We start from the raw sequence: 23,047 nt of genomic DNA, 5'->3' as shown, positions 1-23,047 counted from the left end.
CTAGAGGGACACACTCCCTGTCACCAGGGGCTGGTCTAGAGGGACACACTCCCTGTCCCCAGGGGGTGGTCTAGAGGGACACACTCCCTGTCCCCAGGGGGTGGTCTAGAGGGACACACTCCCTGTCCCCAGGGGGTGGTCTAGAGGGACACACTCCCTGTCCCCAGGGGGTGGTCTAGAGGGACACACTCCCTGTCCCCAGGGGGTGGTCTAGATGGACACACTCCCTGTCCCCAGGGGGTGGTCTAGAGGGACACACTCCCTGTCCCCAGGGGGTGGTCTAGAGGGACACACTCCCTGTCCCCAGGGGGTGGTCTAGAGGGACACACTCCCTGTCCCCAGGGGGTGGTCTAGAGGGACACACTCCCTGTCCCCAGGGGGTGGTCTAGAGGGACACACTCCCTGTCCCCAGGGGGTGGTCTAGAGGGACACACTCCCTGTCCCCAGGGGTGGGCTAGAGGGACCGTCTCCCTGTCCCCTGGGGGTGGGCTAGAGGGACACACTCCCTGTCCCCAGGGGGTGGGCTAGAGGGACCGTCTCCCTGTCCCCAGGGGGTGGGCTAGAGGGACACACTCTCTGTCCCCAGGGGGTGGGCTAGAGGGACCGTCTCCCTGTCCCCAGGGGGTGGGCTAGAGGGACACACTCCCTGTCCCCAGGGGTGGGCTAGAGGGACCGTCTCCCTGCCCCCAGAGGACGGGCTAGAGAGACACACTCCCTGCCCCCAGGGGGTGGGCTAGAGAGACACACTCCCTGCCCCCAGGGGGTGGGCTAGAGAGACACACTCCCTGCCCCCAGGGGTGGGCTAGAGGGTCCGTCTCCCTGTCCCCAGGGGGTGGGCTAGAGGGACACACTCCCTGTCCCCAGGGGGTGGGCTAGAGGGACACACTCCCTGTCCCCAGGGGGTGGGCTAGAGGGACACACTCCCTGTCCCCAGGGGGTGGTCTAGAGGGACACACTCCCTGTCCCCAGGGGGTGGTCTAGAGGGACACACTCCCTGTCCCCAGGGGGTGGTCTAGAGGGACACACTCCCTGTCCCCAGTGGGTGGTCTAGAGGGACACACTCCCTGTCCCCAGGGGGTGGGCTAGAGGGACACACTCCCTGTCCCCAGGGGGTGGGCTAGAGGGACCGTCTCCCTGTCCCCAGGGGGTGGGCTAGAGGGACACACTCCCTGTCCCCAGGGGTGGGCTAGAGGGACCGTCTCCCTGCCCCCAGAGGACGGGCTAGAGAGACACACTCCCTGCCCCCAGGGGGTGGGCTAGAGAGACACACTCCCTGCCCCCAGGGGTGGGCTAGAGGGACCGTCTCCCTGTCCCCAGGGGGTGGGCTAGAGGGACACACTCCCTGTCCCCAGGGGGTGGGCTAGAGGGACACACTCACTGTCCCCAGGGGGTGGGCTAGAGGGACCGTCTCCCTGTCCCCAGGGGGTGGGCTAGAGGGACACACTCCCTGTCCCCAGGGGGTGGGCTAGAGGGACCGTCTCCCTGTCCCCAGGGGGTGGGCTAGAGGGACACACTCCCTGTTCCCAGGGGGTGGGCTAGAGGGACCCAATAATACAATACAATACAAATCGCTTTATTGGCATGATAAGGTACATCTTATGTTGCCAAAGCATCAAAATACATTTATGGTTGAACACATAAACGCGGTTCCATTCATACAGTGTATAAACAGGTATATCCCTGAGTTTATAAATATATTTTCGCCTTGTTTATATATACTCTTGTCTTAGTTTACTGGTTGTCCCTCTGTTCATGGCAAGCTGTAACATAGTGTGCCGCCAGTGTTACACAGCTTCTCTCCTCCCCCAGTAGGAATGGGAGTTTTTGGTTGTCAGTCAGATTTCTGAATTCAGGGCATATTTGTGAGAATTTTTGATAGAAATTCTCTCTGATGCCCTGATATTTTCCACAGGCTGTGAGGAAGTGCATCTCTGTCTCAACTACTCCCTGACTGCAGTGAGAGCATATCCTGTCTTCTCTTGGCAGCCTGGTCTGCCTGTGTCTGCCTTTTTCGATCGCTAGGCTATGTTCGCTAAGTCTGTACCTTGTCAAGGTTCTTCTCAGTTTGTTATCCTTTACCATGGTCAGGTAATCAGCTATGTTGTATTGTCTGTTTAGGGCCAAGTAGCAATTGAGTTTGCTTTGGGTTTTTGTTGTTTCTGCCCAATATGACAGATATTTTTCCTTTTGCTTAGCGACGATTGTGTTGGGTCGAATTCTTTGTGTTACCCTGTCACTGTCCTGGGGCTGGTTATTGTTAGTATTGTTATTAGTTACTTTATTGAGTCCCAGGACTAGTTGACTGAGGGTATTCTTCTTTATGGTCAGCTCTTGGCATTTCAGGGCGTCGTAGTGATAGCATTGGGGGTTGCTCATTTGTAGGTGATTCCAAAATTTGGTGGCTCTTTTTTGGATAGTGATTATTAATGGGTATTGGCCTAGTTCCGCCCTGCATGCGTTGTTTACTGTTTTCCTTTGAGTCCGGAGGATACTTTTACAGAATTCCGCATGTAGGATCTCAATTGGGTGTTTGTCCCATTTTGCAAAATCTTGTTGTGTTAGTGGTCCCCAGACCTCACTGCCATAGAGTGCAATTGGTTCAATTACTGATTTGAAAATTTTGAGCCAAATGCTAATTGGGATTTCTATTTGGATTGATTTTTTGATGGCATAGAAAGCCCTTCTTGCTTTCTCTTTCAGTTCATTCACAGCCAGTTTGAAGTTTCCCGTAGAACTGATTTTTAAGCCCAAGTATGTGTAGTGAGTGGTTTGTTCAATTTTGGTTGTTCCTACTGTGAAATTTATTGTGGGTCCATGTTGTTTGGATCTTTGCTGGAACACAAGGACTTTGGTTTTTTGGGGATTTATTGTCAGGGCCCAAGTCTGGCAGTACGACTCCAGCAGGTCCAGGTTCTGCTGTAGACCCTCCTTAGTTGGTGACAGCAGAACCAGGTCGTCGGCATAGAGGAGGAATTTAACCTTGGATTCATATAGGGTGAGGCCGGGTGCTGTAGATTGTTCAAGTAGTTTTGCCAATCCATTAATGTAAATATTAAAGAGTGTCGGTGAGATTGGCGAGCCCTGCGTCACCCCCCGCCCCTGTGGGAAGTATTTTGTTTGTTTGTCTCCAATTTTAACTGCACATTTATTGTTTGTATACATTGATTTAATTACATCATATGTTTTACCTCCTACCCCGCTTTCGATAAGTTTCAGGAATAAACCGTCATGCCAGATGGAGTCGAAAGCCTTCTGGAAATCTACAAAGCATGCGTAGATTTTGCTTTTGTTATGGTGAACGTGTTTGTCAATTAGGGTCTGTAGGGTGAAGATATGATCGGATGTTCTATAGTTTGGCAGGAATCCAATTTGGCTTTTACTCAAGACATTGTGCTCTTCAAGGAAGTTTATAAGTCTTTTGTTTATGATGCTACAGAATACCTTCCCCAGGTTACTGTTTACACAGATGCCTCGATAGTTGTTTGGGTCGATTTTGTCCCCACTTTTGTATATGGGTGTTATGAGTCCTTTGTTCCAGATGTCAGGGAAATAACCGACACTCAGAACCAAGTTGAAGAGTTTTAGGATAGCCAGTTTCAGTTTGTCGTCTGCGTGTTTAATCATCTCGTTTAGTATGCCGTCTGTCCCGCAAGCTTTTCCTGGTCGCAGGTCCTTGAGTTTTTCAAGAAGTTCTTTTTCTGTTATTATGGCGTCTAGCGGGTTTTGGTTATCTTTTATGGCCATTTCAAGCTTTTCAAGTTTTTGGCGTATTTGGTGTTGCTCTGGTCCTAGTGTGTTTTTCTGGTATAATTTTTCAAAGTGGTTTACCCATGTGTCCCCATTTTGAATGGACAAATCGTCGTGTTGTTTTTTGTGTAGTGTTTTCAAGTTGTCCCAGAAACAATTCGACTCAATGGATTCCTCCATGGAGCTGAGTGTATTCTTAATAAATTGCTCTTTTTTGGTCCTGAGTGTGTTTCTGTATTGTGTTAGCGTCTGACAATAAGTAAGGCGTAATTCCTCGTTTTCTGGATGTCTGTGTTTTTGGTTTGATAGTTTTCTAAGTTTTTTCCTCATGTTATGGCAATCATGGTCAAACCATTTTTCATAGTTTTTTGTTTTGGGTTTGTTCTTGCGAGCTTTCAAGTTTGCATTTGTTGCCAAATTATCAAAAATATTGTTTAGTTTACTAACTGCCCGGTTTACGCCTTCTTTATTGTGAGTGTATATGTTATCCAGAAAGGTGTCTAAGAGAGCTTGAGTTGATGCATTGCTAATTGTTTTCTGGTATTTTTCCGTGTCGTTTTTGGCCCATCTGTACGATTTTTTGGTGTTGTACAGTTTACTGGGTTGTGTTTCTATGTTGTTTGTTTCTGTCTTTTTGAGAAACATAGTAATTTGACTGTGATCTGACAGTGTTGTTTGTGGTTTGACTGTGAATGCTCTGAAAGAGGATGGGTCCAAGTCTGTAATCATATAGTCTACTGTGCTGCAGCCAAGAGGTGAGCAGTAGGTCGATCTTCCTAGGAGGTCTCCTATGAACCTACCATTGACAATGTACAGACCCAGGTTTCGACAGAGCTGTAGTAGCTGTTTACCGTTGGTATTTGACTGCTTGTCGCAGTTATGCCTGTATGGAAGGGAAGGGATGTCAAAGTGGTTATTCCCGAATATGTAATTGTTTCCCTGATTATTGGTGAAGTCTGGTTCTTCGCCCGTTCTTGAATTGAGGTCCCCACAGATCAACACGTTCCCCTGGGCCTGGTATTGTTTATTTCCCCCTCCATGTTGGAGAAGGTGTCCTCTTTGTAGTACGGGGAATCGATTGGACCACTCACTGTCCCCAGGGGGTGGGCTAGAGGGACCGTCTCCCTGTCCCCAGGGGGTGGGCTAGAGGGACACACTCACTGTCCCCAGGGGGTGGGCTAGAGGGACCGTCTCCCTGTCCCCAGGGGGTGGGCTAGAGGGACACACTCCCTGTCCCCAGGGGGTGGGCTAGAGAGACACACTCCCTGTCCCCAGGGGTGAGCTAGAGGGACACACTCCCTGTCCCCAGGGGGTGGGCTAGAGGGACCGTCTCCCTGCCCCCAGGGGGTGGGCTAGAGAGACACACTCTCTGTCCCCAGGGGGTGGGCTAGAGGGACACACTCCCTGTCCCCAGGGGGTGGGCTAGAGGGACACACTCCCTGTCCCCAGGGGGTGGGCTAGAGGGACACACTCCCTGTCCCCAGGGGGTGGGCTAGAGGGACACACTCCCTGTCCCCAGGGGGTGGGCTAGAGGGACCGTCTCCCTGTCCCCAGGGGTGGGCTAGAGGGACACACTCCCTGTCCCCAGGGGGTGGGCTAGAGGGACACACTCACTGTCCCCAGGGGGTGGGCTAGAGGGACAGGATCGGATGTTAAATGATATTCCATCTCATTTCTACGAATGCAGGAATACCACTTTTATCTTGTGGTTCTCCCTCTCTGAGCCTGTTAATATTGCTGTGACCCCTGGTAATATCGCTGTGACCCCTGGTAATATCGCTGTGACCCCTGGTAATATCGCGGTGACCCCTGGTAATATCGCGGTGACCCCTGGTAATATCGCGGTGACCCCTGGTAATATCGCGGTGACCCCTGGTAATATCGCGGTGACCCCTGGTAATATCGCGGTGACCCCTGGTAATATCGCGGTGACCCCTGGTAATATCGCGGTGACCCCTGGTAATATCGCGGTGACCCCTGGTAATATCGCGGTGACCCCTGGTAATATCGCGGTGACCCCTGGTAATATCGCGGTGACCCCTGGTAATATCGCGGTGACCCCTGGTAATATCGCGGTGACCCCTGGTAATATCGCGGTGACCCCTGGTAATATCGCGGTGACCCCTGGTAATATCGCGGTGACCCCTGGTAATATCGCGGTGACCCCTGGTAATATCGCGGTGACCCCTGGTAATATCGCGGTGACCCCTGGTAATATCGCGGTGACCCCTGGTAATATCGCGGTGACCCCTGGTAATATCGCGGTGACCCCTGGTAATATCGCGGTGACCCCTGGTAATATCGCGGTGACCCCTGGTAATATCGCGGTGACCCCTGGTAATATCGCGGTGACCCCTGGTAATATCGCGGTGACCCCTGGTAATATCGCGGTGACCCCTGGTAATATCGCGGTGACCCCTGGTAATATCGCGGTGACCCCTGGTAATATCGCGGTGACCCCTGGTAATATCGCGGTGACCCCTGGTAATATCGCGGTGACCCCTGGTAATATCGCGGTGACCCCTGGTAATATCGCGGTGACCCCTGGTAATATCGCGGTGACCCCTGGTAATATCGCGGTGACCCCTGGTAATATCGCGGTGACCCCTGGTAATATCGCGGTGACCCCTGGTAATATCGCGGTGACCCCTGGTAATATCGCGGTGACCCCTGGTAATATCGCGGTGACCCCTGGTAATATCGCGGTGACCCCTGGTAATATCGCGGTGACCCCTGGTAACATCGCGGTGACCCCTGGTAACATCGCGGTGACCCCTGGTAACATCGCGGTGACCCCTGGTAACATCGCGGTGACCCCTGGTAACATCGCGGTGACCCCTGGTAACATCGCGGTGACCCCTGGTAACATCGCGGTGACCCCTGGTAACATCGCGGTGACCCCTGGTAACATCGCGGTGACCCCTGGTAACATCGCGGTGACCCCTGGTAACATCGCGGTGACCCCTGGTAACATCGCGGTGACCCCTGGTAACATCGCGGTGACCCCTGGTAACATCGCGGTGACCCCTGGTAACATCGCGGTGACCCCTGGTAACATCGCGGTGACCCCTGGTAACATCGCGGTGACCCCTGGTAACATCGCGGTGACACCTGGTAACATCGCGGTGACCCCTGGTAACATCGCGGTGACCCCTGGTAACATCGCGGTGACCCCTGGTAACATCGCGGTGACCCCTGGTAACATCGCGGTGACCCCTGGTAACATCGCGGTGACCCCTGGTAACATCGCGGTGACCCCTGGTAACATCGCGGTGACCCCTGGTAACATCGCGGTGACCCCTGGTAACATCGCGGTGACCCCTGGTAACATCGCGGTGACCCCTGGTAACATCGCGGTGACCCCTGGTAACATCGCGGTGACCTCTGGTAATATCGCGGTGACCTCTGGTAACATCGCGGTGACCCCTGCTAATATCGCGGTGACCTCTGGTAATATCGCGGTGACCCCTGGTAATATCGCGGTGACCCCTGGTAATACTGCGGTGACCCCTGGTAATATCGCGGTGACCCCTGGTAATATCGCGGTGACCCCTGGTAATATCGCGGTGACCCCTGCTAATATCGCGGTGACCTCTGGTAATATCGCGGTGACCCCTGCTAATATCGCGGTGACCTCTGGTAATATCGCGGTGACCCCTGCTAACATCGCGGTGACCCCTGCTAACATCGCGGTGACCCCTGCTAACATCGCGGTGACCCCTGGTAACATCGCGGTGACCCCTGGTAACATCGCGGTGACCCCTGGTAACATCGCGGTGACCCCTGCTAATATCGCGGTGACCCCTGGTAATATCGCGGTGCCGCTCTGCACCAGGCAATTCTGTGTACGTTGTTGCTGTTAATCTGTCTGTGTACAGGACTCGTCTTTGTGACCAAGCCCATTAGGGTCTGCCAGTTGCCTCATTCTAACCCAGTGTAACTGTTTATTTCTGTTTAATCCCATAAAACCTGGAGCAGTGTCAGACCAGGGAGCGGCGAAGGGCACGGAGACTGGTTCTACGCGTGGTGTTAAAGTAAGTGGAGATGTTCTGTGAGAATGGTGCAAGGCGTTAGTGTCACATCTGTTCAACATGTTCCCATTTCAATTTCACGGTGTAATTGGAAAGAATGTTCTACCATCATTTGGGCACCCTGAGATGTTTTGTTGAAGAGTGGCTTGTTTAATGTAACTACAGTATATAGAAATCTTCAGGGAAGCAGCAACAGGAGGTCAGAGACTGGGCAAGGCAGAGAGACTATTCTGTCGTGAGACAGCATTCTCCCTCGTATTTCACATCCTTGGATTACCGGCCCATCCCAACTTTGCTTCTTCCCCATCCTGCACTCTGACTCTTGGGCGGTGCTGACAAGAACACATTTATTGCCCATCCCTGTTGCCCTGAGAAGATGGTGATGGTTTTCCCCATGAATCGCTCCACCACTCCCAAGATAAGTAGCAAAGAGGAAACTAACCAATTAAGAATCAGCAGTCAACAAACAGCTACCAATAAAACAGGGAGGAAGAGGGGATCCAATTAAACCGCTCAGTGTTTTCTTTTGGACACCACTTTGTTTGTGAGGACCCAGCACTAGAAATTACCGTCTGAACATCCACAAGACAGGGGCGTGATACAGGCACTTCCAGGGTTGGGTTTTGGGTTTTAGGGACACACTGCACCCGTTTTCATTCCTAAGCCATTTCTGGTCCGAACGACAGGAGCCATTTCCTGCTTCGGTCCCGTCACTAGGCGGCTATTACAGCGAGTTATAATTTCTACCCCCGTTTGATATTATTTCTATCTCTGTAACTTACACAAAGATAACTTGTCAGGGCGAACCTGGGCTCAGGTAAGGGACAAGCTGCCTGGACAACCTTTGCTGGGACCTGAGGTTTGCTGCATATCTTGGGGTTTATTTTTGTTTTGGGGGGTCAATGAGCTGCACTTTAAATGACCAGAATGAGGGTCTCTGGTCATCAGCAGGTTCTTGATCACCACCCACAGTGCGTGATATACAGAGAGCAGTGTGGTTTCTGTGGTGTATGTAACCTGTTCCACCTTAAGAGAACTACCTTAAGAGATGTACTACTTTCCCTTGGCTGCTGTATACTGTAATACCGGTGGTGACCACACCGGTATATAAGTGTTGTGTAGGGATTTGCTGGGCAGTTCAGCCCTGACCTCCGAATAGTAAAGACCTGTTAAAGTTATTCTTGTGGTCTGTGTCCAGTGATTTATAATAAGCTTAACTGGGACACACAGACTTAACAGTGGCGACGAGTCCGATCTTACCCTGCGGCAGTTTTACATCCAAGGCAGCTTCGTCCTCAGAACGGGCGTCGAGAAGAGGCATCCGCCCTCATCATCCTGCTGAGCACCATCGCACGGGAGGCATCGAGAACCCGGGTTAAAAAGAAAAATTCTGACCACAAAGCCCTCCATCAGCGACAGGCAGTGATCATCCCTTCTACCACGGTGGTGGGTAAGCCGATCAGCGACACGAGCAGAAAGTCGGCCACGTTGACTGTGGAGTGGGGGAGGGAAAACGGAGGAAAAAGGGCGGAGAACTCGACCACGGCCGGTAAAAAGGGCCGGGCTGCAATCGAGGCCGAGAGGCGCAGCGACTGGGGCAGCTTAAGGCACGAGAGCTGCGGAGAACTCAAACGCAGCCGGTGTAAAGGACCGGGCTGCAAGCGGGGCTGCGAGGCAAAGCAGCGTCGGGGAATTGAGAACCGCTGGGGAGGCGAGAACGGCAGCAGCACGGCAATCGCCATTGCAGCCAGCGGGGGAAGAGGGCAAACGCGGGAATCCGCCATTGTAGTTGGCGGGGGAAGAAGACGAGCGCGGGAAAGACCGCCAAGCGTGGGAAGCCGCCATTTTAGTAGGCGGGGGAAGAAGACAAGCGCGGGAAGCCGCCATTTTGAGAAAAAGAAAAATTTTAAAAACTTGCAAGGATGCCTAAACATGGGAACATTAATACCTTTGATAGCGATATCGAAGATTGGACCACGTATGTAGAACGCATGGAAGTTTATTGTAAAGCAAATAAGGTACCAGATGATGAGAAAGCACTAACCTTATTAAGCTCAATGGGTGCGAAGACATACGGGCTATTGAAGCACCTTCTATCACCAAATAAACCGGCGGATCAGACTTTCGCGAATATTGTTACTGTCCTGAAAAATCATTTAAACCCCACGCCGCTGATGATAGCGGAACGATTTAAATTTTACAGAAGAACGCAGCTGAAAGACGAAAGCAATGCTGAATTTTTAATTGAACTGCGTAAGCTATCAAAGCACTGTCAGTTTGGAACAGGACTAGCAGATGCGCTGAGCGATAAATTTGTGTGTGGATTGTTAAAAGAAGGAACACAAAAGCGACTGCTTGAGGAGAATGATCTTATGCTTGATAAAGCTGTCACTATTGCAGCATCGCACGAAGCCGCAGCGAGAGGCACGGCGGAAATGCAGCTACGGTCACCGGAACTCAGCACCAATCAAATGGTTTTGGGTACAGTAAAATGTTATCGTTGTGGAAAGACAATGCACGATCAGAACCAGTGCTGGTTCAAAAATCAGGAATGCAGAAAATGTGGCAGGCTTGGTCACATAGCTAAAGTATGCCAGTCAGGAAAGAAGACCAGCAACAAAAAGTCACCGCAGGAAAAGTACAGAAAGGTACACAAGGTGACAGAGAACAGTTCGAACGAACAGAAGTCAGATTCAGACTCCAGCAGTAATGAACTGGGTAGTCTAAGAGTACACAATGTTGGTAAGGAAGCAGACCTCCAAACAATTTGGGTCACACTTCAGATAGCAGGAGTCCAAGTGAAGATGGAATTGGACACTGGATCGGCATTGACGGTCATGAATAAGCAAGATTACAAAAGGTTATTCCCACATATTCCCACATATTCCCCTACGGGATACGGAGATTGTATTGAAAACATACACGGGGCAAAGAGTATACCCCATCGGGAAGATAGAGGTAAAGGTGGTCCACAAGGGCAAAGAAAGCCGAGGAATGGACTTATATGTGCTACCTGAGGGAGGTCCACCACTACTGGGACGGGAGTGGATTAGGAAAATAAATATGGACTGGCATTCCTTAAAAGCACTAACGGTAGATTCCGGTAAAAAAGATGTCAAACCTAAACGATTGTCCAGAATATTGGACGATGCTAAAGAGGTGTTCCAACAGGGACTGGGAACACTCAGAGGAATTACGGCAAACATCAAGGTTGAAGAACATGCAAACCCGAAATTTTTCAAAGCCAGACCGGTACCTTATGCGATACGACCTGCTGTGGAAGCTGAGCTGGAAGGGCTAGAACGTTCAGGAGTACTGTCTAAGGTAGACTGGAGTGAGTGGGCCATGCCCATTGTTCCCGTCATGAAACGTTCATCGAGCAACAAGCCGGGGGAACCGGGGAAGGTTCGCATCTGTGGAGATTTCAAGATCACTGTTAATCCGGTGCTTCACACGGTGCAGTATCCGCTTCCGCGGATTGAGGATATCTTCGCTTCGTTGTCTGGCGGGAAACACTTCACCAAGATAGACCTGGCGCAGGCGTACTTACAGATGGAAGTTGAGGAAGAGTCACGCCAGTATCTCACGATCAACACGCATAGAGGCTTATACCGGTATAATAGACTGGTTTTTGGAGTGGCATCGGCTCCAGCAATTTGGCAGAGGGCCATGGAGCAGGTATTACAGGGAATTCCAGGCACACAATGTTACCTGGACGATATTTTGATTACAGGAGATGATGACGAGGAACACCTTGCAAATTTGGAACTGGTGCTCACCAGATTGAAAGAATATGGACTTCGAGTTAATCGCCAGAAATGTGAGTTCTTTCAGAAGCGGATCTCGTACTGTGGTCATGTCATTGACCAGGAGGGGCTTCATAAGTCTCCTGACAAGATCGAAACTGTTGTGAAGGCTCCCGCTCCGGATAATGTATCCCAGTTGAGGTCGTTCCTAGGGTTGATTAACTATTACCATAAGTTTCTGCCAAATTTATCCACGGTGCTGCACCCGCTGAACGCTCTTTTGCAGAAGGGAGTACCATGGAAGTGGAGCGAGGACTGTAAGAGGGCCTTTCGCAAAAGCAAAGCATTGATCACCTCAGAGGAAGTGTTGGCTCACTTCAACCCAACGCTGCCTATTCGTTTGGCTTGTGATGCTTCTCCATATGGTATTGGGGCAATACTCTCACACAAGTTGCCAAATGGCCTGGAGAGGCCAGTCGCGTTCGCATCCAGATCATTGACCTCCGCTGAGCGCAACTATGCTCAGATAGATAGGGAGGCTCTCAGCCTTGTGTGGGGAGTAAAGAAGTTTAATCATTACCTGCAGGGCCAAAAGTTTACGCTTCTGACAGACCACCAGCCGTTGGTATCCATTTTTAACCCTAAGAAGGGTGTTTCGGTGATGACAGCACAGAGACTCCAGAGATGGTCCCTTTTCCTAGGGGCACATCAATATCAGATTGAATTCAAAGGTACAAAGCAGCATGGTAATGCTGATGGACTGTCGCGCCTGCCACTACCTACAGAGGAGGAGGCACCGACGGTTGACCCTGTTGAGTTATTTCACTCGACCATCATCGAATGTTTACCAGTCACCAATGCAAGTATTGAAAGAGAAACCAGGAACGACCCGACACTGTCCCGGGTCTACGAAGTGACAGTGAAGGGATGGCCAGCACATGGTGATCCACTGTTACCGGCATTCTCAGCAAGACGAGACCAGCTGTCCGTCTGTCAAGGAACATTGATGTATGGAACAAGGGTGATTATTCCTCCTAAGTTAAGAGAGAGAGTTCTAAAGGAACTGCATGAAGGTCATCTGGGGGGAGTCAAGATGAAAAGCCTTGCTAGGGCTTATGTGTGGTGGCCGGGTATCGACCAACAGATAGAGGATCTGACGAGAAGCTGCTCAGGGTGCCAAAAAGTGCAAAATGCACCTCCGATTGCACCGCTGCATCCATGGGAAAGGCCTTCAACCCCATGGCAACGTGTACATATTGACTTTGCTGGTCCATTCATGGACTCCATGTTTTTAATTGCGGTGGACGCACATTCTAAATGGCCAGAAGTGATTAAGATGACTACCACTACCTCGGAAAAGACGATCGCGGTGCTAAGAACGATATTTGCAAGAAATGGATTGCCAGAACAAATATGTTCAGACAACGGACCGCAGTTCGTGTCAGAAGAATTCCAGAAATTCATGAAGAAGAATGGGGTGAAACATCATACCTCTGCCCCATATCATCCGGCTACAAACGGGTTGGCCGAGAGATTTGTACAAACGTTCAAAAAAGCAATAAAGGCCATGAGCGAAGATCAGATCCCACTACAACACAAGGTGGACAAATTCCTACTGGCATATCGAAACGCCACTCATGCAGTGACAAACCAAAGTCCTGCCATGATGTTCTATAACAGGAGGTTGCGGTCCAGGTTGGACTTGTTAAAACCAAATGTGCGGAGGGAAGTTGAAAACAAACAGTTCCAGCATATAAATAAGACCACTCGGAGTTTCGAAATAGGACAACCAGTGTTAGCCCGGGACTATAAAAACGAGAAATGGCAATCTGGAACAATTCGGGCCAGACAAGGACCCCTGATGTACATGGTAGATATTGGTGAAAATGTAATACGGCGTCATGCTGACCAACTGGTAGAATCGAGAACAAGGGTCGAACCTATGGTTACGGCAGAGACAACCGTGGAAGAAGTTAGTGAACCTGAAGCATCAACCTCAGAAGTGAATGTACCTGATGATGATGTCCAATCCATAAGAGACCAACTCGATGAGTCACCCCAGCAACGAGAATCAGAGACCCCTGAAAGGCGTTATCCAACTCGGATCAGGAGGCCTCCTCAGAGACTGAATCTTTGAACTGTTTTGCATGAAGTTGTATATATATATGTTGTTATGTTAAATGGGGATATAACTGTTAAGCTAAAAAGGGAGGATTGTGGTGTATGTAACCTGTTCCACCTTAAAGAGAACTACCTTAAGAGATGTACTACTTTCTCTTGGCTGCTGCATACTGTAATACCGGTGGTACAAGTGTTGTGTAGGGACTTGCTGGGCAGTTCAGCCCTGACCTCTGAATAGTAAAGACCTGTTAAAGTTATTCTTGTGGTCTGTGTCCAGTGATTTATAATAAGCTTAACTGGGACACACAGACAGAACAGTTTCCCTGTGGGGATTCCCCTGTTTCAAATCGTGAGCAAAGAGAAGAGAAGCAGAGTCATCAAATCTACAGGCCCAAAGATCTCCCGAGGGACTGAGACAGGAGCTATACCTTTGGCAGATGTGCTTCATTCAGGAAACCTTGACTGAATGGTGCCACTGCCTGCACCATGGTCTGTAGCTGCGGTTAAATGTTTCAACAGCTCTGCCGGGGGCTGTCACATTAGCGCGGGCCTAAACTTTTATGCTTTTTCACATTGCAACTGGGTGCTGAAGCAGCATCACACAGGGTGCAATCTGGGCCTTTGACAGGCCATTGTCAGAGAGCGACGGAGGTGGTGTGTGTTTCCCCAGTTTAGAGGTGTGGTAAACCACTGTTTGTATTCCACTGTGTACATGTCTGTACATGCCTCGGCTGACTCCACCCACGAGTCCAGGTATAAAGGTGACTGCTCCACAGCCCCTTTGTATTCTGGACCGGTCGACCACTCGAGGCACACCTTCATTCTCTTGTTAATAAAAGCCTGTTAATTACTCGCTTAATCTCAGTCTTTTGAGTTATTGATAGCGCATCAATTTTATTAACAAGATTTTCTAATGGAGTAGATCCTCACACCAGCATGCCTGGACTTAGATCATCGGGAGGCGGACTCATCCACCAAGTTTACTCACTGGCTTAGGTGTTTCGAAAAATTCCTGACTGCCTCCGCTGCAATCAAATCGGACGAGGACAAACTGGATGTCCTGACCTCCAAAGTGAACCACCGAGTGTACTCGGTCATCCAGGACGCGACCTCGTATGCGGATGCTATCAAGCTCCTCAAGGACCAGTACACGTGCCCAGTGAACGAGGTGTACGCTAGGCACCTCCTGGGGAGTCGTAAACAACAACCTGGGGAATCGACCGAGGAATACCTTCAGGCACTGTCTGTGCTTGGCCGGGCCTGTGGTTGTAAGGATGTAAAGGCCGCCGTGTACACAGAGGAACTTATCCGGGACGCTTTTGTAGCGGGCCACAGGTCCAATTACACCCGACAGCGACTGCTGGAGCAGAGTGACCTCGATCTCAACAAGGCCTCTGAACTCGCACTATCATTAGACGCAGCCTACCGGGGCATGGATGCTTACTCCTCTGCACCGTGGACGCCGCGGGGAACGACAGCCTGGGACACGGTAGGACCATCTCATAGCGCCATGCCACCCCAGCCACATCCCAGCAATGGCCCAACTACCGCAGCAGTGTCCCAAGGCCAGACAGCAGTGCCCCAAGGCCAGAAATGCTACTTCTGTGGCCAGGCCAAACACCCCAGAGCGCGCTGCCTGGCGAAAAATGCGATCTGCTCGGGCTGCGGGAAGAAGGGACACTACGCCAGCGTCTGCAGAGCCAAAGCCACCCCGAACCCCAGCAGCGCCGCATGTGGGCCGTGCGGGCCGCCATCTTGGGCCTCCCCAGCCATGTGCGAACCACCGGAACAGCAGCCATTTTGGACGCCTCCAGCCACATGGGGATCATGGACGCCGCCATCTTGGACGACAGCCGGGACACAACAGGCCCCCAACACCGCCTCATCTGATACCCGCAGCGACACACCGACCCCTACGCTGGCCTCCATTACACTGGACCAAGCGAGACCGCACGAGCTGGCCAGTTCCACAATGGACATTAAGGTAAATGGTCACGAAACAATCTGCCTTTTTGACTCTGGGAGCATGGAGAGCTTCATCCACCCCGACACGGTGCGGCGTTGCTCTCTCCCAGTCCTGCCTGCGCACCAGCGGATTTCTATGGCCTCCGAGTCCCAGTCGGCGGACATTGGCGGCTACTGCGTGGTGACACTCGTAGTAGACGGGACTGTGTACGATAATTTTAAACTTCTGGTCCTGCCCCACCTCTGCGCTGCCGTTCTACTGGGGTTAGATTTTCAGTGCCACCTTAAAAGTGTTACGATGGCGTACGGTGGACCCCTCCCCCCACTCACAGTCCGCAGCCAGCAGCTTCCAAATTGCCCGCCGCGCACCAGGTGCAACCTCTCCACACTCAGAGTCACCGCCCCCCCCCCCACTGTTTGCTAACCTCACCCCCGACTAAGCCCATCGCCACAAAGAGCAGGCGATACAGTGCCGGGGACAGGGTTTTCATTAAAACCGAAGTGGAGCGGCTCCTGAAGGAGGGGATTATTGAGGGCAGCACCAGCCCCTGGCGAGCCCAGGTTGTGGTCGTTAAGACCGGCGAGGAGCAGCGCCTGGTCATCGACTACAGCCAGACAATAAATCGCTACACCTTGCTGGACGCTTACCCACTCCCCCGCATAGCTGATATGGTCAACCAGATCGCGCAGTACCGCGTCTTCTCGACCATTGACCTGAAATCAGCGTACCACCAGCTCCCTATCTGCCCTGAGGACCGCCAGTATACTGCCTTTGAGGCAAACGGCCGCCTCTATCACTTCCTTAGGGTTCCCTTTGGCGTCACCAACGGGGTCTCCGTCTTCCAAAGGGAGATGGACCGGATGGTCGATCAAAATGCGTTGCAGGCCACTTTCCCATATCTGGACAATGTGACCATCTGCGGCCATGACTTGCAGGACCATGACGCAAACCTCGAAAAATTCCTCTGCACCGCCAAACTCCTCAACCTGACGTATAACAAGGAGAAGTGCATATTCCGCACAACCCGCCTCGCCATCCTTGGCTGTGTTGTGGAACACGGAGTCATCGGCCCCGACCCCGACCGGATGCGTCCCCTTATGGAACTCCCACTGCCCCACTGCCTCAAAGGCCTGAAGAGGTGCCTAGGGTTTTTCTCTTATTACGCCCAGTGGGTCCCCTACTATGCGGACAAGGCCCGTCCACTGATCAAGTCCACCTCTTTTCCCGTGACGGCAGAGGCCCGCTTAGCCTTCCACCGTATCAAGGAAGACATTGCCAAAGCCACCATGCACGCAGTGGACGAATCCATCCCCTTCCAGGTGGAAAGCGACGCGTCCGACTTTGCCCTGGCCGCTACCCTCAATCAGGCGGGGAGACCCGTGGCCTTCTTTTCACGAACCCTCCAGGGCCCGGAGACCAGACACTCTGCTGTTGAGAAGGAGGCCCAGGCTATTGTGGAGGCTGTGCGTCATTGGAGGCACTACCTGGCCGGAAAACGATTTACCCTGCTCACTGACCAGCGTTCAGTTGCTTTTATGTTTAACAACAAGCAGAGGGGCAAAATCAAAAACAACAAGATCTTGAGGTGGAGAATCGAACTTTCCACCTACAATTACGAGATCTTGTACCGGCCCGGGAAGCTCAATGAACCCCCGGATGCTCTATCGCGTGGCACCTGCGCCAGCGCGCAGATCGATAGACTGCGGGCCCTCCACAATGACCTCTGCCACCCGGGGGTCACCAGGTTCTTCCACTTCATCAAGGCCCGCAACCTGCCTTACTCCATTGAGGAGGTCAGGACCATGACCAGGAACTGCCAAGTCTGCGCTGAGTGCAAACCGCACTTTTACAGACCAGACAGGGCTCACCTGATAAAAGCCACTCGCCCCTTCGAGCGCCTGAGCGTTGATTTTAAAGGGCCTCTCCCCTCCTCCGACCGCAATGTGTACTTCCTCAATATTATTGATGAGTACTCCCGTTTCCCGTTCGCCATCCCCTGCCCGGACATGACCAGTGCCACGGTCATTAAATGTCTGAACGACCTCTTCACCCTGTTCGGTTTCCCCAGCTATATCCATAGCGACCGGGGCTCCTCGTTTATGAGCGACGAACTCCGTCAGTACCTGCTAGCTAGGGGTATTGCCACAAGCAGGACCACCAGTTACAACCCCCGGGGGAACGGACAGGTGGAAAGAGAGAATGCGACAGTTTGGAAGGCCGCCCTGCTAGCCTTAAAGTCTAGGGGCCTTCCGACCTCCCGCTGGCGGGATGTGCTCCCCGATGCGCTCCACTCTATTCGGTCACTGCTCTGCACTGCCACTAACGCCACCCCTCATGAGAAAATGTTTGTCTTCCCAAGGAAGTCCACATCGGGGACATCGCTACCGCCATGGCTGACGTCCCCAGGGCCGGTCCTACTGAGAAGACACGTGAGGACCCATAAAACAGACCCCCTGGTCGAGAGGGTCGACCTCCTCCACGCCAACCCCCAGTATGCTTACATTGCGTACCCGGACGGGCGGGAGGACACAGTCTCCATAAGAGACCTCGCACCCTCAGGGGCCGCAGTAACCCACCACCCACTACCACCAACCCCCCACGATCTGATATCCAGCCCCAGCAGACGGCAGGCCTGTGCCCCGCGACTCGCTCGACATCTACGAGGACTACACACCAGTGCCCCAGCCTACGCGGGACTCGACGCCGGAAGCTTCACTACCCCTGCCGTCGCCACGCCGATCACAGCGGCAGACAAGACCTCCGGAGAGACTCCAATACACTAACTTTTAATACACTTCACCCCGCCGGACTCAATTTTAAACAAGGGGTGAGTGTGGTGAACCACTGTTTGTATTCCACTGTGTACATGCCTGTACATGCCTCGGCTGACTCCTCCCACGAATCCAGGTATAAAGGTGACTGCTCCACAGCCCCTTTGTATTCTGGACCGGTCGACCACTCGAGGCACACCTTCATTCTCTTGTTAATAAAAGCCTGTTAATTACTCGCTTAATCTCAGTCTTTTGAGTTATTGATAGCGCATCAAGAGGGTACAGGAAACTTTGGTTTATCCGGAGGTTAACTGTCCGGAATGCTCGATCCACTGGCAAAATTCAGGAATCGGTTCAGTAAGTTTTTTTTCTTCTCGTTGCTTTTTTTTCACCAGTCCGGCTCTGCAAGGTCTAGCTAAAGCTGTTGCTTAGCTACAGAGATGCTTGCAAGCTACGGCCAACTGTTTAGAAGCTGTTGCTGAGCAACAGGGTTTGTTGCCAGATACGGAGCTCAAAAGCTCTGTATGTTTTAACATTAGCGCTGGTTTGTCCGGCAGTTTTGATTGGATGGCAACAGCTCGGTCCCGTCGGTGCCGGATATCACAAAGTTTCCTGTAACAACTGACCCTGCAAGCTCCTACTATGGACCCATTGAATTTCTTGAATAGAAAGGGATTCCAATCCCTCAATGTTCAAATTAATGTCACCAGTTACAATGAATCCTGTAGGTTGATGCCAAACTCGCAGCCAGCTGTTACAACCTAGCTTCAGCTTACCGATCTATTCAGGGACGACAGTCAAGCGTCCAGATGGCTTGTGGAAGATGAGTTGTACCCCTTGTCCCCACGGCTTGTGACCCCACTTTCACTGAGCAGAGCATCACTACAGCAGGGTCCATTCAATAACTGGGGCGGCCGGTCACTGAAAGAAGTTTAGGGGTTGTGAAGGGAAGGTTTCGGGTCGCGATGGATCTGGAGAGACCCTGCAACATTCACTCCAGTATGGCTGCTGGTTTTCTCCTCATAACTTTGCTGTTCAGAAAGGGCTGGAAATGGAATGCCAGGAGGAGGTGGGCCGGGTGCAGAGGAGGAGCCCGTGGCCTGTGACGATCAGTAGTTGGGAGACTCCTCAGGGCCAGAGGCAAGGGAAATTCTTGGGCAGATCAATCGCAAGACTCTCCTCAGATTAAACTTTGAAATCTTCCATCACTACATTTCCCCAGCCTTCCTGCCAGCTAATTATGCATCTAAACATCTGTCTTCTGGCTCCCATTAACTAATATATCCTGTCACATCACATCTGCCCAAGCAGACCTCATGATACCTCAGATGCTCTTCCAACAACGGAGCCAAATCAAAGTGCAACATCATATTTATTTAACAAGAAGCGATAAACCATTCTGCTTATCACAGGGTTTCACCTGGAGGCCGAAAAGTGCTTTTCTAATGTTGCTGTGCCGAGGTGTCAGCTGAAGGCTGGACAGACTGGGGGATGGGCTCGAGAGAGAGAGAGACAGCGAGAGAGACAGAGAGAGCAAGCCATGGTGGTGGATCCTTCGGTCTCCTCTTGCCCTGCTTACCAGTGGTCCTGTAGGAACGCCCAGCACACCCCGCCTGTTCCCTCAAAGAATTCATCAGGTGCCGGTGGTGACAGGCTCTGCCAGCCAATGCCCGCTTGGACCCCCTCTCGCTGAGCCAGCCCATCTCAAATCCTACTCCCAGGGGTGCAGCGGGACCTCCAGCCGTGAGGCCCACACTCAACAGCCACCACATTAGTCCCTTCCACTCAGAGAGGACTTGGATGGAGCATTAGGTTGGGAAATGTGAGATACACACCTTCTAGGTAAGATAATAGAAGCACTTTGGCATGTAAATATCACGGCATAAGTTTGCTGCACTTATTTTTCAGTGCAGGTGCTTTTCGTGGGAGGGGCCAATTCCTGTAGGATGATGAAAGATGGCAGCATGTTACAGTAAATGGAAAGGTTTTTAGCAAATTATGGGCGCGATCTTGCCAGCCCTGGGGAAGCTGGTATGGAGGCAGGACTGCCGGGAAAACAGCAGAATCTGGGGGCGGGTGCCCATCCCACCTCAACCTACCTCCGTGCCATCTTGCCAGGAGGCGGGTAGCCATCCCGCGCCGCGTCCCGTCTCCTCGAGGCGGGAAGGGGATTACAGCCACTTAACTGCCTGTTAACAGGTAGATCAGAGGATTATCCTCATTTTGCCCACACAAGTGTGGGCTTCCCAAAGGCTACGAAACCCACCAGGGTCACCGAGGCGAGTAGTGGGTCTGCGGGGGTCGGAGGGGTGCAAAAGTGCGCTGTGAAGGTAAGTGATGGGTGCAAGTGTGGAGAGGTGAGTATGTGAGGTAAGTGGAAAGTGTTAAAAATAAAAAAAGTTTACTTACCTTTGTTTCTTCCTGCAGGCTTCAATCGTTGGGGATGCAGAGAGTCTCGCACCTCCCCGGCAGAGATGACAGATGGTTGCTGCATTCTCCAATGCAGCAACCATCTAATTTCTGCTGAAGAAAGAGGTTTGATGAGTCTTGAATTCAAGAACTCATCAAACTACAGAGAATGTCAGTGTTTGACAGCTTCACAGAGACCCCATTGGACCAGAAATATACTGATCAAGAAAGTTCTCCTGAACACATTTCAGAAATTCTTCCCCCTCTCTGCTCTTTACATTATTATTATCCCAGTCTATATTAGGATAATTGAAGACCCCCATTATCATTACTCGACGTTCCTGCACCTCTCTGTTATTTCTCTGCAAATTTGCTCCTCTATCTTTCCCACTAGTTGGTGGTCTATAGAATACACCTGGTAGAGTAATGGCACCTCTATTGTTTCTTAACTCTAACCATATAGATTCTGTCCTTGACCCCTCCAGGACATCATCCCTCTCCAGCACTGTAACATTCTCCTTGGCCATTACTGCCACACCACCTCCTATCTTTCCTTCACCATCTTTCCTGAACACCTTGGGCTCGATTTTTATCGGGCCGTTGAGGCGGGATTGGCGGCGTGTGGGGGGTTAAAATTGCAAAAACTGGCGGGTGGGCCCAACCCCGCCTCCATCCCGCCTCCAAGCAATTTTCATTAAATCGTGTCTACTGGTCCCATCTCCGTCCCGCCTCCAAGAGGCGGGATAGGCCGTTAAGGCCCTTAACAAGCACTAAATTGCCTCTATAATGTCATTTTGATAGGCTTTGGTGATTTTAACCCTTTTCCAACGTGAAGCACGCCTGTTCTGAAACACGACGGTGAAACCTGGCGGGAGCACAATTGGATTGCTGACTATTAGCTGCAGCTCCACCATTAAAGAGGATATTTGATCAGCCATCATTTGCAGGTGGCAGGACTTTGTTGTCTCAGGTCTGGGGGAACTTTTAGAAGGCATAACCACAGCTGTGGAAGTTTGGAGCCTGACACCCATCTCCAGTGTGACCTCCTGGGAAACCCCTCGCCACCTTGACTGAGCGCTTCCTCAACTGAGGCATATACCAAGTAATCCTAAGCCCTCAATGTGGAAGTCCCATTCGTGAAATGACACAACTAGAGCAGTAGCCATCAGATTTTTTATTTACAGTAATCATCTGATGGCTTTTTAACATAAAACATCAAATTTCACCCAAGTGACTACCCTTGTGACTATTTGTGCAGTATCTTTCTGTTACACGTGCTCCTACGTGGTGCTTCCCCTGTGGCTTCAGCAGATGTAGAGGCCCCTTGCTCACTTTCTTGCTGCTCCTGCCTCGACACCTTTGGCGGGCGTCCTCTGGGGTTGCGAACCTGTGAGGGCTCATCAACAGTCTGCTGCTCCTGCGGCTGTGCAGGGGTTGAGACGCCAATCTCAGATGGGTGTGGACTCGGGTGTGGACTCTGACCAAGGGCTCTGCAGTGGCATGGAAGTGTGAGCGCTTGGAGAGGAGTCCCCACTTCCTTGATGTCTACCACCAACTTCCCTCTCATGGGTCAGGTCCCCCTCAGCGCTTGCAAGTGGCTTGAGAGCACCTTGCTGCACATCAGGGGGCCATGGGGACCTGTATCTGCACTGGCAGTCCTACTCAGAAGGACTTCCATGAAGGTCTGGTTTCTCTGTTCAATAGCTGACCATCGCTCCTCCAGAGATGTCATTCTATTCAGAACACTCACCATATTTTCTGCACTCTGGCGACTTATCACCTCCATGGAGGTTGCCATCCTTTCCATGGTGATGCGTTCATGTGCCAATGACTCCACAAAGGCTCTGTTCATGTTTGCAATGGACTCCTCCATTCGCTCCATACTCGCAGTGGCCCTGGAGACAAAACCTGCCAGAGACTCCTGCATCTGTTCCTGGAGTTCCAGCACCACTGATCTTATGGATGGACCCAGAGGCAGAGGGTCGACATGCAGCTGAGCCGAACTGGCAGAGTCCTGCGCCCCCCCCGACTAGGACTCTCCATTGCTGTCCCTGTCTCCACAATCTGCTGATGCTCACTTGTGAGCTGTGATACACCAGGTAACAACACTACTCTATGTCCCGAAGGTCCCACCGAGGTGTGAGTGTCTGCGCTGGTGCTGGGTGCGCTGAATCCTGCTGACGCTGCGCCCTCAGGGGTTGCAGCTTCCTCTGAGGAGTCTGGATGCTCAGGCTCTTCCTCCTGGCTAGTGGGGAC

The 23,047-nt window shown here is 51.8% G+C and overlaps 1 protein-coding gene across 3 annotated transcripts in view; it reads left to right on the top strand.

The window, feature by feature from the left end:
• LOC147103009 (uncharacterized) overlaps positions 1 to 23,047 on the top strand; it is a 205,586-nt gene that overhangs the window by 65,636 nt on the left and 116,903 nt on the right. For all 3 annotated transcript variants that reach the window (XM_085964036.1, XM_085964034.1, XM_085964035.1), the window contains exon 6: positions 7,726 to 7,781. In XM_085964036.1, coding sequence (XP_085820162.1) covers positions 7,726 to 7,781 — 56 coding nt within the window. The remainder of the gene's footprint in view (positions 1 to 7,725; positions 7,782 to 23,047) is intronic.

This window comes from Somniosus microcephalus, chromosome 21, assembly GCF_052327205.1.
Source record: "Somniosus microcephalus isolate GS21.2 chromosome 21, FLI_Smic_1.0, whole genome shotgun sequence".
In the NCBI taxonomy this organism is placed as follows: domain Eukaryota; kingdom Metazoa; phylum Chordata; class Chondrichthyes; order Squaliformes; family Somniosidae; genus Somniosus; species Somniosus microcephalus.
This window is presented reverse-complemented; position numbering and strand designations above follow the sequence as displayed.